General features: G+C 42.0%; 1 protein-coding gene across 1 annotated transcript in view; it reads right to left on the bottom strand.

Annotated features, from left to right (window-relative positions):
• Positions 1-1380: 1380 nt before the first annotated feature.
• FAM186A (family with sequence similarity 186 member A) overlaps positions 1381-15273 on the bottom strand; it is a 72547-nt gene continuing 58654 nt past the window's right edge. Inside the window, exons 5-8 of the mRNA XM_055095667.2 lie at positions 8346-8538; positions 6107-6258; positions 4994-5179; positions 1381-1824 (exon numbers count right to left, since the gene is read on the bottom strand). Coding sequence (XP_054951642.1) covers positions 1803-1824; positions 4994-5179; positions 6107-6258; positions 8346-8538 — 553 coding nt within the window. The 3' untranslated portion in view covers positions 1381-1802. The remainder of the gene's footprint in view (positions 1825-4993; positions 5180-6106; positions 6259-8345; positions 8539-15273) is intronic.

Genomic DNA, 15273 nt, shown 5'->3' with positions numbered 1-15273 from the left:
TGTTCAAGTTGACAAGGGGTGGACTTGTGATGGTTAATACTGAGTGTCAACTTGATTGGATTGAAGGATGCAAAGTACTGATCCTGCATGTGCCTGTGAGGATGTTGCCAAAGGAGATTAACATTTGAGTCAGTGGGCTGGAAAAGGCAGACCCACCCTTAACTGGGTGGGCACAATCTAATCAGCTTCCAGTGAATATAAAGCAGGCAGAAAAATGTGAAAAGGAGAGAGATGAGAGACGGGCCTAGCCTCCCAGCCTATACCTTTCTCCCATGCCGGATGCTTCCTGACCTTGAACATTGAACTCCAAGTTCTTCAGTTTTGGGACTTGGACTGGCTCTCCTTGCTCCTCAGCTTGTAGACAGCTTATTGTGCAACCTTGTGATCGTGTAAGTTAATACTTAATAAACTCCCCTTTATATATATCCTATTAGTTCTGTCCCTCTAAGAGAAGCCTGACTAATACAATCCCCGTGTTGGAAGCCTGGCCCTCCGCTGTACAGAGTTATTGAGGAAGGAGAACAGGGTCTGGAGGCAGCAAACCTAAGGCTGCACGCCAACTTCCTAGAACTAAATGAAAAGGAAACCCCTAACTTTCCACACACCTAAGTAACAAAAGGACCAGAGGCTACTCCCTTTGACCTTTTTCTGTGAGGCAGATGGGAAATTGGCTGCCCTCAATGAATCAGACTGATTGCAGGCCAGTCTTTGTTTGCATAAAAGTGTAATTTTGAGACCGGGCGTGGTGGCTCATGCCTGTAATCCCAGCACTTTGGGAGGGCAAGGCAGGTGGATCACCTCAGGCTGGGAGTTCGAAACCGCCTGACCAACATGGAGAAACACTGTCTCTACTAAAAATACAAAATTAGCCAGGCATGGTGGTGCATGCCTGTAAACCCAGCTACTCGGGAAGCTGAGGCAGGAGAATCACTTGAACCCGGGAGGCAGAATTTCAAGAACCGAGATCGCACCATTGCACTCCAGCCTGGGCAACAAGAGCGAAACTCTGTCTCAAAAAAAAAAAAAAGAAGTATAAGTTTGTAACTTCACCCTAGCCTCTGATTGGTTGCTTTTTGCTGCAACCAATCAGACTGATTGCAGGCTACCGCTTTATTTACATGAGGTGAGCATGAAGTGATCAATAGGCAACTTCTAGAGGGTATTTGGACCCAAGAAGATTCTGTATCCAGGTCCTTGAGCAGCTGCTCGGGCCACTCCTGCACTGTGGAGTGTACTTTCATTCTCAATAAATCCCTGCTTTCGTTCTTCTGTTGCTTCATTCTTTCTTTGCTTTGCTGGGCATTTTGCCCAATTCTTTGTTCAAAATGCCAAGAACCTGGACAACTTGTAGTCACAACCCTCTACTGGTAACATTATGATTTCCCTTCATTACCAATCATAACCACCCTCTAATTCTTCAGGGGTGTCTGCTGGTTTTTAGTTTCCTTCATTATACTCATTTATTTCTTCCTTCTGAGGCATCTTTGGGTTTAGACTGGGAGAGGCAGACTGTGCCACTTTGCCATCATGTTAGGGGCCCATAATGATGTCCCTTTCATGACTCAGCCTACCCCAGGGTTGTTGAACCTTTGTGTTTCCAGTAATCTAGAGCAGAAGATACTCTTTCTTGAGTGGTCATAATAGTAGCCCAGAAATGAAGATGTTCAACCTGAAGAACTGCAAGGAGAATATAAAAGCAAAGGAAAGACAAAGCAATATATACGCATGAAAGAGAACAAAATAGGCATTTTACTGAAAGATACTGAAATGTACTTTCAACATGCTTGTATTTAATTTTACAGTCATTTGGGAATCTTCTTAACCCTGGAAATGAGACAAGAAAATTAACCTCATTATAAATTGCTTTAAACACATTTGTGGGAATATAGGTGAGTCATAGGGAAAATAAAAGTGCCTCCAGAACTCACAAAGATAAACTAGTAAAATCTGTATGTAATCCTTTTTTTTTTTTTTTTTTTTGAGACAGGGTCTCCTACTGTCACACAGGCTGTAGTACAGTGGTGCCATCTCAGCTCACTGCAACCTCTGCTCCCTGGGCTCAAGCAATCCTCCCACCTCAGCCTCCCAAGTAGCAGGGACCACAGGTGCACACCACCATACCTGGATTTTTTTTTGTACTTTTGGTACAGACTGGGGTCTTGCAATATTGCCCAGGCTGGTCTTGAACTCTTGAGCTCAAGCAATCTACCTGCCTTGGCCTCCCAAAGTGCTGGGATTACAGGTGTGAGCCACTGTGCCTGGCCTGTAATCCACATATATAAAGTTACATAAAGGTGACAGAATGCCTTGAAGACCCAAAATCAGGAAGAAAAGGACTTGGCAATAGCTTATTGCTTATTAGACAGTATTCTTATACCTAAAGTTAGAATATGGCTTAAATATTGATAATTAATGATTGTTATTTCCAAGGATAGACCTGTCTGTATTTTTTAAATTTTCAGTGAACATGCATTACTTAGGCAATTGGAAAAAACTGAATATTATTTTAATGGAATTTTCATAGGAAAACAATTATATAAATATACAAAGTACTTCAAAGATATTTGGTGTAGCATTGTTTGCAATGTTGAAAAATATCCAAATTTCTATCAGTAGGAGAACAATTCAATAAATTATGATATATCTATACAATGGGCCAGGTGTGCCTGTAATCCCAGCTACTTGGGAGACTAAAGCAGGAGGGGATCACTTGACCCCAGAAGTTCAAGGTAACAGTGAGCTATGATTGTGCCACTGCACTCTAGCCTGAATGACAGAGCACGACCACGTCTCTAAAAACAAACAAAAATACAGATCTACAATGAATATCACACAACCAACAAAATGATGATGTAGCTCTATATTTATTAGCATAGAAAAATTTCAAAGATGTACTGTTTAATGAAACATATAGTAGGTTTTATTTTTTATTTTATTTTATTTTTTATTTTGAGAGAGTCTTTGTTGCCCAGGCTGGAGTGCAGTGGCGCGATCTTGGCTCACTGCAACCTCTGCCTCCCAGACTCAAGCCATTCTCATGCCTCAGCCTCCTGAGTAGCTGGGACTACTGGTGTGTGCCACCATGCCCAGCTAATTTTTTGTATTTTTAGTAGAGACAGGGTTTCACCAAGTTGGCCAGGCTGGTCTCAAACTCCTGGCCTCACGTGATCCACCTGCCTCAGCCTCTCAAAGTGCTGGATTACAGGCATGAGCCACCACTCCTGGCCTCGAAGTAGGTTTTAAAACATGTCCAGGCCGGGCACGGTGGCTCATGCCTGTAATCCCAACCCTTTGGGAGGCCAAGGCAGGTGGATCACCTGAGGTCAAGAGTTCAAGACCAGCCTGGCCAACATGGTGAAACCTCGTCTCTACTAAAAATACAAAAAAAATTAGCTAGGCATGGTGGCATGCACCTGTAGTCCCAGCTACTTGGGGAGGCTGAGGCAGGAGAATCACCTGAACCCAGGAGGCAGAGGTTGCAGTGAGCCGAGATTGCACCACTGCACTCTAGCATGGACGACAGAGGGAGACTCTGTCTCGAAAATGAATAAATAAATAAAAATAAAATAGTAAACTGGAAATAAGAGTCTGCAGGGATTTAGCATGAGTAAGAAGTGGTTAGGTCAGAAGGATATCTGACACTTGAAGCTAGTAATGGAATGTAAGGAAAATGAAACTTTAAAATTTACATATTTTGTCCCAAAGCCCTATAATCATTAAATTAACAATATTATCTCTCAAAATAACCTAAATTAATTAATTTAATCGCTATAAAAGGGAAAATCAGAGACCAGAAAAAATGTTGCTTTCTGATTATAACCTAAGAGTCATGCTTATTCAACTTAATGGTTACATTTGGTTTAATAACTTTTTTCCATAAACTCGTGCTCATGATATATGACTTTATACTGTATACATCAAATAGTAATATTTTTCCTAATTTTTTCTGTATTATAGAATTTTAAATGTCTTATTTTATGCTGTCTGCCACCTGGACAAATTTGTGAATTAACACTACTTTTTTTTTTTTTTTTTTGAGACAGAGTCTCACTCTATTGCCCAGGCTGGAGTGCAGTGGCACAATCTGGGCTCACTCCAACCTCCACCTCCTGGGCTCAAGCAATTCTCCTGTCTCAGCCTCTGAGTAGCTGGGATTACAGACGTACACCATCATGCCCAGCTAATGTTGTATTTTTAGTAGAGACAGGGTTTCACTATGTTGGCCAGGTTGGTCTGAAACTCCTGACCTCAGGCGATCCACCCGCCTCGGCCTCCCAAAGTGTTGGGATTACAGGCATGAGCCACCACACCTGGCCTAACACTACTTCTTACGTGAGGACTTAGATTTCACCAGAATAAATCAGACTGCTCCTGTGAACTCTTGCAGATTAACAAAAGTTCGATTTTCTAAATTCTTGATTTAGAATATTAAATAATTATCTGTCCTGAAAGAGTTAATGCAGACTCTAAAGTCCGTATTTCCTCTGGAATAATTTCTAGTGGTTTAAGTGAGAATCTGGTTCAACAAATTTTGGAAATGTGGAGTCATCTCTTCAGTGTATCCTAGGAAATAAACACCTAATTTACTCAATTTGGGTCTAGATATGATAATTGCACTTAAGGTCATGTCACTGAATCATAATATGGAGAAAAGCATTCTACAATGGTCTTTCTGGTACTTCTATTAACAAATCCCCAAGGATGGAATTAAAAGTGGACCTATCTAGTGTTAGATTAGATTCATGGTATTATAACTGGTTTTTTGTTTGTTTTACATTATTCAGTGGTGACATCTATAGGCCTATGATTAGAAACACTAACAGACTAATGCTGAATTTACCTGTACTATTTTATGACTGGTGTGAGTCTAACCTCATACCAAACATTACTTTTGGTTGATGTACCTGGTGCTACAGGAGAAAGTCAAGTTAGGGAACCAAAAGGTATATGATCAAAGGCCCAATTACCAGAGTGCTTCCAGTCCATAACTTACCGTGATTGGAGGGATGCAAGAGATTTTCGGAGGGTAGACTGTACTTCTAACTGAAGCAGCCTGGGAATATCTGGGTACCCACCCAGCTGGGCCCAGAGTGAATGCATAGATGTCTTCTCTGCTATTGGGTAGCTTGAAGTGGACAGATCAACATTCCAGATGGCCTCTGTCTGGTCTTCTTGTTGCCTACAGAATCAGAGAGCATAAATTGGGAACGCCAAATTCTCCTGAGCTCCATAGCCCATCAAAATATATCTTATTCTCCCCTCTTCACTGCCACCTCGTCCTATAATGCCTTCCCCTTGCACTGACCAGCATTAGCTATGCCCACTTTGACAGAGAGATGGATGAAAAAGCAGAATTCGCTGAGTTACCAAAGCTGCATTTGCATGGCTTCACCTAGTAATCCATTTTAAAACTACCATTTTAGCTTCATGGCGTAGAGAGACCACATAACTTTCCCCCTTCCTTCCCAAAGCTCCTGCCTCCTTAAAAAAAATAGAAGAAAAAGAAAAGATAATGCTTCTAAGTTTCTTTATTAAATATTCTTAAAAGAATTTGTTTTTTAGTAAGAAAGAATCAGCTTTATTTTTAGAGGAACTCACAATCCAATGTTAAATATTTAAGTAGAAATATATGTAAATTAACCTATTGCCAATTTAGCTAAGGGAATTAATACTCCTTTTTTTTTTTTTTTTTTTTTTGAGACAGAGTTTCGCTGTTGCCCAGGCTGGAGTGTAATGGCACGATCTCGGCTCACCGCAACCTCTGCCACCCAGGTTCAAGCGATCCTCCTGTCTCAGCCTCCCAACTAGCTGGGATTACAGGCGTGCTCCACTATGCCAGGCTAATTTTGTACTTTTTTAAGTAGAGATGGGGTTTCTTCATGTTAGTCAGGCTGGTCTTGAACTCCTGACCTCAGATGAGCCACCTGCCTCGGCCTCCCAAAGTGCTGGGATTACAGGCATGAGCCACCGCTCCCAGCCTAATACTCCTTTAGACTCTCCATTGCACCATTTGATAATTTTGGAGAAAGGGAAGTTCTTGGGCAGGGAAAAAAAATTAGGTCCCACATATCGTCCAAAGTTTAATATCAGTCTTTCTAGGACATACCTAAATTTCTTGAATATGTCAGAGGTTCTGTCCTCTTCCATTAGTAATTTTAAGAATGGCTTTTGAACAAATGTGGTAGAGGCAGGTATCTGCTTTTCTTCGATGATTAAGGGGATAGGTTGACTAAGATTCAATTCATATATCTTTTTGAGCTATAAAGAAAAATAGATCAGAAAAAGGAAACCATGAAAAGAGACAGAATCTTTAGAAGGGTCTTCAGAGCTGGCCCTAGACTAAACTGTGACTCCTCCTTTTCCACGGATTTGCAAATCCTCTCCCTACTCCACCCACCTCCAACGTGCATCATTTCAGAGGTGGCAGCTCTGCTACATAAAAACCTTTGTCCTACTTAAGCTCAAGGCCTGGTCCTCTTATTTTCTTGCTGTGAGACTTTGCGATAGTTGCTTAATTTATCTGCACTTCTTTCTCCTCATTTCTAAAACAGGGATAATAACACAGGGTTGTGAGAATTGTAAAACACAGTATATATGGAAGCACTTTATAAATTGTGAAGCAGTATGCAACTGTAATGATAGCCAGCGTTTACTAAATACTTACTGAATGTCAGACACTGAACTAAGCATTTTCCATATATTAGCTGATTTGGTATTTATAACAACCTTATGCAGTACATATTATAATTACCCTTGTCTTACAGGAGGAAAATCTGAGGCTCAGAAAATGTAAGCGGCTTGCATAAAGTCACTTAGCTAGTATGTAGCTAGCCTGATTTGAACCCAGACAATCTGGTAGCGGAGCTAGCCATCTTGACCACCATGCTGATTCAGTGCAAAGTATTCATTCATATCTAACCTCTTATCCCTTTTGCTTTTTTTGTCTCCTTTCTCCAAGCCTTGATACCCATACCTCATCCTCTGGATTCTGGCTTCCCTGGCCCCAGACCCTTATTCCTCTTCTGAAATGCCCTAGGCATTGTGATTCCTGTTAGATAATGCATGTTGCTGCCAACCCATCTTGCTTTACTCTATGTACATTGGCCATATTTGCCAAATCAAAAAAAGGAGAATATTCATTTTTTTGACAAAGAGCTGTAATATTTAAAATATAACTGTTCTGGGCCGGGCACGGTGGCTCACGCCTCTATCCCAGCACTTTGGGAGGCTGCCATGGGCGGTTCACTTGAGGTCAGGAGTCCAAGACCAGCCTGGCCAACATGGTGAAACCCCATCTCTACTAAAAATACAAAAATTAACCAGACGTGGTGGCAGGCACCTGTAATCCCAACTACTCGGGAGGGTGAAGCAGGAGAATCACTTGAACTCAGGAGGCGGAGGTTGCAGTGAGCCGAGATCACGCCACTGCACTCCAGCCTGGGTGACACAGTGAGACCTCATCTCAAAAATAAATAAATAAATAAATAATAAAATAAAATATGACAGTTCTGAAAATTTACAATATATGTTTGACTTGGATTAGGCTCTGATGAGAAGCCTCTCTGCACCTTCCAAAGTAGCAAGTAAACTAATCTTATAAATTAATCGATTTTAAGGAGAGAGAAGGATATACAGATATAAAATGTTTCTAGAACCACAGCTTGTAATATTTATTATAAGAACTCAGGCCAGGCGTGATGGCTCAAGCCTGTAATCCCAATACTTTGGGAGGTCGAGGCAGGTGGATCACCTGAGGTCAGGAATTCGAAACCAGCCTGGCCAACATGGTGAAACCCCATCTCTACTAAAAATATAAAATTTAGCTGGGCATGGTGGTGGGCGCCTGTAATCCCATCTACTCGGGAGGCTGAATCGGGAGAATCTCTTGAACCCAGGAGGTGGAGTTTGCACCGAGTCGAAATAGTGCCACTGTACTCCCTGGGAGACAGAGCAAGACTGTCTCAAAAAAACAAAAAACAAAGCAAAACAAAAAAAGGCCATTTGAAAGACGGAGGCGGAGATTGGAATTATGTGGCTACAAACTGAGGAATGCTAAGGATTGCCCATAGCCACCACAATCTAGGAGAGAAGCATGCAACAGAATGCCCTCTCAGAGCTTCTAGAAGGAACCAACCCGGCAGACACCCTGATTTCACTAACTTCTGGCCTCTAGAACTGTGAGAGAGTAAATTTCTGTTGTTTTAGGCTATGAAGTTTGTGGTAATTTGTTACAGCAGCCCAGGAAAGTAATATGACATGGTGTCTCCAGGTAAATGTCATTTACAAAGCTTACCACTTTCATGTTTTTACAACATGCTGAACAGAGGGAGTGGAAAGCAGGTTACCTGGTTGAATACATGTATCATTTTCTTCAGGCACTGATTCCGTTTCTGCCCTAGAGACTTCTGCTTCTCAGTCCAGACCTGCATCACCTTTTTCCCGTAGTCATCAAGTCTGCTCAGCATCATGTGGAGGTTCCTGGCCTCATAGCCTTTCCCAGTATTTTGGATGGCTTTTAGTCGTTTCATTATGTTGTTCCTTGAAAAGATTAATAAAAATTAGAGCGATAATAGTTGCAGACCCTACTTCAACAAACTTGTCCTCAGTTTCTTTTTTTTTTTGAGACGGAGTTTCGATCTTGTTGCCCAGGCTGGAGGTGCAATGGTGCGATCATGGCTTATGCAAACTCCACCTCCTGGATTCAAGAAATTCTCCTGCCTCAGCTTCCTGAGTAGCTGGGACTACAGGTGTGCACCACCATGCCCAGCTAATTTGTATATTTTTAGTAGAGACGGGGTTTCTCCATGTTGGTCAGGTTGGTCTCAAACTCCTGACCTCGTGATCCACTTTCCTTGGCCTCCCAAAGTGCTGGGATTACAGTCCTGAGCCACTGAGCATGGCCTCTTTTTTATTTTATTTTATTTTTTTGAGACAGAGTCTCACTGTGTTGCCCAGGCTGGAGTGCAGTGGTGTGATCTTGACTCACTGCAACCTCTGCCTCATGGGTTCAAGCAATTCTCATGGCTCAGCCTCCCAAGTAGCTGGGAATACAGGTGTGCACCACCACGCCCAGCTAATTTTTGTATTTTTAGTAGAGATGGGGTTTTGCCATGTTGTCCAGGCTGGTCTTGAACTCTTGACCTCAAGCGATCCTCCTGCCACAGCCTCCCAAAATGTTGGGATTACAGGAGTGAGCCACTATGCCCAACCTGTCCTCAGTTTCTTTCAATTCTCTCATCATCCCCAGTAAGTAGAGAAGGATGGGAAGCTTGCTTAATAAGACTTTAATCCAGTTCCTACGAATGAACCTTCAAAAATCTATATGATTATCAAAATTTTCATTAAGTCTTCACAAAGTTTCCAGTGTTAAAATAGTGTTGCTTACAATTATTTTAATATATTTTAAAAGCTATGCCAGGTGAAGTGGCTCATGCCTGTAATCCCAGCACTTTGGGAGGCTGAGGTGGGAGGATCGCTTGAGGCCAGGAGTCTGCGACTAGCTTGGGCAATATAGTAAGACTCCGTCTCTGCAAAATAAAAATAGCTGGGCATGGTGGCACATACCTGTAGACACAGCCACTCAGGAGGCTGAGGTGAGAGGCTTGCTTGAGCCTAGGGAGTTCGAGGCTGCAGTGAGTTATGATCACGCCATTACATTCACCTTTTTGTTAAGGGCAAGACTCCGACTCTTAAAAAAATAGTTAAATGTGGCTATTTGTAATAAAAATTACCTTAGGGGATAAGATAGATCATTTTTTTCATATGTATAGATATGTGTAAGACACATAGAAGGTAAGGCCAGGCACAGTGTCTCACGCCTGTAGTCCAAGCACTTTGGGAAGCCAAGGCTGGTGGATCACAAGGTCAGGAGTTCAAGAGCAGCCTGGCCAACATGGTGAAACCCCATCTCCTCTAAAAACACAAAGATTAGCCAGGTGCGGTGGCAGGTGACTGTAATCCCATCTACTTGGGAGGCTGAGGCAGAAGAATCACTTGAACCCGAGCAACAGAGGTTGCAGTGAGCCAAGATCGTGCCACTGCACTCCAGCCTGGGCAACAGAGTGAGATCCTATCTCAAAAAAAAAAAATGACACATAGAAAGTACTTAATACAATTATGGAAAAGACAGTGTCCTTGCCTTCAAAAGCACTTATAATCCAGAATAGGAGACTACGTTACTTGTAAAAAAAAGAAATAGAATGAAATAAATGCTAACTAAATAGGCTGCAGGAGCAAAAAGGAAAGCATAGTTAATTCCAGTAAGGGTAATAAGGCCGGGCGCAGTGGCTCATGCCTGTAATCCCAGCATTTTGGGAGGCCGAGGTGGGCAGATCACGAGGTCAGGGGCTCCAGACCAGACTGACCAACATGATGAAACCCTGACTCTACTAAAAAATACAAAAATTAGCCCGGTGTGATGGCGGGCGCCTATAGTCCCAGCTACTCAGGAGGCTGAGGCAGGAGAATCACTTGAACCTGGGAGGTGGAGGTTGCAGTGAGCCGAGACCACACCACTGCACTCCAGCCTGGGTGACAGAGTGAGACTCCATCTCAAAAAAAAAAAAAAAAAGAGTAATAAAGAAGGCTTTATAGGAAGGTGTCAAGCAGAATTTTGAGGGACAGTCATAAAAAGATTCTCCCTTTCTCTCTCTCTCCCTACTGCCCTCCTATAATGTATTCCACCACATTGTGGTGGTCCTAAACAGAGTTTTGCCATCCTCATTCTACAGAAGAGGAAAAGAAATCTCAGCAAAGTTAAGTGTTTTTTCTAATGTCCTATAATTGATAAATGGTAGATTTGGGAAGCAAGCCCAGAACTTCTTTCTTCCACAATGCCAATATTTCTCAAGGTGTGGACTCTGATCACCTAGACTGAATCATATGGGGTAGACGGGTGGGGTGCTTGTTGAAAATGCAGGTTCCAAGGTACTTCTCCATACCTTTTGAATCAAAATCTTAGTGGTAGGCTTCAGGAATCTGCATTTTAAAATCTCAGGTAACTCTTACTTTACTAAAGTTTGAAAACCATTGTGCTTACGAACAGAACAGGGAAGAAGGGGATGAGGAAGTCCAGGTGGAGAAATCCCATAAACAAAGGTAAGAAAACGAAAGTTATATTTTGAGAGTGATGAGTAGTCTGGGGTTTTTGACCACAGATATGTGAAAGGATATAGTGGGGGATGAGACTGGAATGGTTGGATAGTGAAAGATGAAAGGCTTTCAAAGGTATGTTAAGGAGTTTGGATCTTCTCTTATTTTTTTTTTTGGTAGATGATGGGGACCCATCAAAGACATTTTTCTAAATATATGTATTTTATATACATGCGTATATATATATATTGCCTCAGGTGAATCAGTGAGATTTACCTGAGATTTTATTTATCCATCTCTATATTGAGAGAGAAGAAAGAAAGAATAATTCTTTAGCTCTTAGGTTTCTTTTGTGGGTTATAATGAATACTTTAGAACCTACTATATATATGGATCATTTAATACTTAAATTATTATATTTGTATTTAATATTTAAACATATTAGATTTTTTAATTTTCCAATAAGCCTCTTCACACCAAATATTTCCTGACATTTTCCTGTCTAATTACACAGGCTTTTGAGATTTCCTTATCATTTTTTCTTATTGAAATCATATTTCACTGCTTGGAAAAGTTTAACTTCAAACTTAGGGACTTTATTTTTGGAGGTAGTTTTAGAGATAATTCTTTTTTTTTTTTTTTTTTTAGACAGGGTCTCTCTTTGTCACCCAGGTTGGAGTGCAGTGGCACGATCTTGGCTCACTGCACCCTTGACCTTGTGAGCTCAAGCCATCCGCCCACCTCAGCCCCCTTGGTAGCTGGGACTATAGGCACACCATCAGGCCTGCCAATTTTTTTTTTTTTTTTTTTTTTAAGTAGAGATGGGGTTTTATCATATGCCCAGGCTGGTCTTTAACTCCTGGGACCAAGTGATCCACCCACCTCGGTTCCCAAAGTGCTGGGATGACAGGCATGAGCCTGGTGAGAGAATTCATTTTTAATAATCTGAAGGCCGGGCGCGGCGGCTCACGCCTGTCATCCCAGCACTTTGGGAGGCTGAGGCGGGCGGATCACAAGGTCAAGAGATCGAGACCATCCTGGCCAACACGGTGAAACCCCGTCTCTACTACAAATACAAAAATTAGCTGGGCGTGGTGGCAAGCGCCTGTAGTCCCAGCTACTTGGGAGGCTGAGGCAGGAGAATTCCTTGAAACTGGGAGGTGGAGGTTGCAGTGAGCCGAGATGGCGCCACTGCATTCCAGCCTGGCGACAGAGCAAGACTCCGTCTAAAAATAAACAAACAAACAAACAAACAAATAAACAAACAAACAAAATCTGAGCATTCAATCCAGTAGTAACCATGGGGGTATCTTATTATTTAAAAGCCTCTATCTAGAATCATGGCTATTCATCCTCCTTACCTTTTGTTTCCACTGTCTTAGCCAATCCCACTTACGTTGATAAACCATTGCCCCGTCCTAAGGAATATTGATTTTTAGATAGAGATTCTTTACATTTACTGAGCATCTACTATGGTAATACTACTACTGTACTACTACTGTTGTGCTGCAAGCTACATATGTTATTTTATTTAACCCTTTCAACCCTTCATTTTATTTTATTTTGAGACAGAGTTTCGCTCTTGTTGCCCAGGCTGGAGTACAATGGTGCAATCCCAACTCTCTGTAACCTCCGCCTCCAGGGTTCAAGCAATTCTCTTGCCTCAGCCTCCCGAGTAGCTAAGATTACAGGCTGCACCACCACGCCCATCTAATTTTTGTATTTTTAGCAGAGACGGGGTTTCACCATGTTGGCTAGGCTGGTCTCGAACTCCAGACCTCAGGTGATTCACCCGCCTCAGCCTCCCAAACTGCTGGGATTACAGGCGTGAGCTACCATGCCTGGCCTCAACCATTATTTGAAGTAAATATTATTATATCCATTTTACATGCAACGCATTTAAGTCTCAGAGAAGTTCTGGAAATTTGAACCAAGATCTGCTTGACTTCAAAGTCTATGTTTAAGAGAAAGCATGATTAGGATTTGAATATAAAAACCATTACAGTTACTACTTTAAGACAGTGTAGTATAATAGGTAGTATAGTATACTATATAGACTTTGGAAATTGATTTTTAAAAATTCACTTCTACCACTTATTAGCTGTGTGATTTGGGCAAATAGGATGAACTTTCTGAACCTGATTCCCATTCTTCCAGTTAAATGCAATAATATATCTGAAGTTTGTGTTTGTTGTAGATGCATTATAAGCCCCTGTATGCACATAACTAAATTTACATAATTTATTTTCATTTAGTTTCTCCTTGTCCAGTGTTTCCTCCAACAAGTCCAGATTAGATTAGCATGATTCTCCTATAAAATTTATATTTCCTTTAGTCTATCCATTTTTACTGTTTCAAGACTGTAGTAATTTTTTTTTTGAGACAGGGTCTCACTGTGTTGCCCAGGCTGGAGTGTAGTGGTGCATCCATGGCTCACTGCAACCTCAACCTCTCAGGCTCATGGGATCCTCCCACCTCAGCCTACCAAGTAGCTGGGACCACAGGCATACATACCACCACGCCTGGCTAATTTTTATAATTTTTGTAGAGACAGGGTCTCACTATGTTGCCCAGGCTGGTCTTGAACTCCTAGGCTCAAGCAATTCCTCCACCTTGGCCTCTCAAAGTGCTGGGATTACAGGCGTGTACCACCAGACCGGGCTGATTTTACTTTTTATTTAGACTTCACCAGCTTGCCTGGCATGGATGCCCTTGTTTAGTAGGAGTTACACTGTTGATATATCACTTTAGCATAGAATCCTTTTAAAACAACTGTAAATATTTTCCTAGTAATTCTACTCTCACCGTTATATTCTTTCAAAACATTTAGGTGGATGCCGCCTAGTCCTAACTTATGCCTCTGTATGAGCTTTACTCTTCTTAAATCTGTCTGCCACATTACTGGCATTTTACTTCCCTTGCTAAGAATTCTTTAGTTATCCTCTATTAAGTATGGAATGAAATACAAGTTCCTTAGCATGTGATTTAGGATTCTCTTTTATCTTGCCTCTCTTTTATCTTTCCAGTCTCATCTCTTACTACATTTTGCTTTTTCTTTGTGTTCTAAGTACTAGCCACAAAGTACTTTACACACACACACACACACACACACACACACAGAGCTTCTTCCTGCTGCCTTTCTTTACTCTGCTATACTCTCTGACTTCTTTGTTTTCCTGACTTTTTCTTTTTTTGAGACAGAGTCTTACTCTGTCACCCAGGCTGGAGTGCAGTGGCGCAATTTCGGTTCACTGCAACCACCGCCTCCTGGGTTCAAGCGATTCTCCTGCCTCAGCCTCCCGAGTAGCTGGGATTACAGGCACCTGCCATCGTGCCTGGCTAATTTTTTTATTTTTAGTAGAGATAGGGTTTCACCATATTGGTCAGGCTGGTCTCAAACTCCTGACCTTAAGCAATCCACCCACCTTGGCCTCCCAAAGTGCTGGGATTACAGGCGTGAGCCACAGTGCCCTGCCTGTCTTACTGACTTTTACTGGTTCTTTGAGGCATAGTTCAGAGGTCTGAACTCCCAGAAGCTGTACCTAACTCCCGCCTCTCCTCAGTCCTCTTCTATAACTGCACATGCGCCATTATTGTGCTTTCCACATCATACGATATAATCATCTCTTTGTGTGACTGTCTCTCTGAGGAGACTAGGTGCATTGAAAGCAGGGATGTAGCTTATCCATCTTTGTATCCTTCTACCCTCTAATCCCTGTACCTAACACAGTCCCCACAAGTGGTGGATATTTTTTAAATGTTGATGGGCCGAGCTCAGTGTCTCACACCTGTGATCCCAGTACCTTGAGAGGCCAAGGCAGGAGGATTGCTTGAGCTCAGGAGTTCAAGACCAGTCTGGGCAACAGAGGGAGATCCATCGCTAAAAAAAATATCAAAAATTAGCTGGGCATGATGGCACACACAGGTCGCTTCGGCCCAGGAGCTTGGCGTTACGGTGAGCTATGATCACACAACTGCACTCCAGCCTGGTTGATAGAGCGAGACCCTGTCTCTTTAAAAAAAAAAAATGTTGATGAATTAAGTGATGCTATCTAGAGAGCACACATCTAGTACTATTGAGAACTTTCTTCAATATATATGGAAACAAATGTCTAATTATCATCATCTTTTCTAAATTTTTTTTTTGAGACAGAGTCTTGCTCTGTTGCCCAGGCTGGAGTG

This window comes from Pan paniscus, chromosome 10, assembly GCF_029289425.2.
Source record: "Pan paniscus chromosome 10, NHGRI_mPanPan1-v2.0_pri, whole genome shotgun sequence".
Classification (NCBI taxonomy): domain Eukaryota; kingdom Metazoa; phylum Chordata; class Mammalia; order Primates; family Hominidae; genus Pan; species Pan paniscus.
This window is presented reverse-complemented; position numbering and strand designations above follow the sequence as displayed.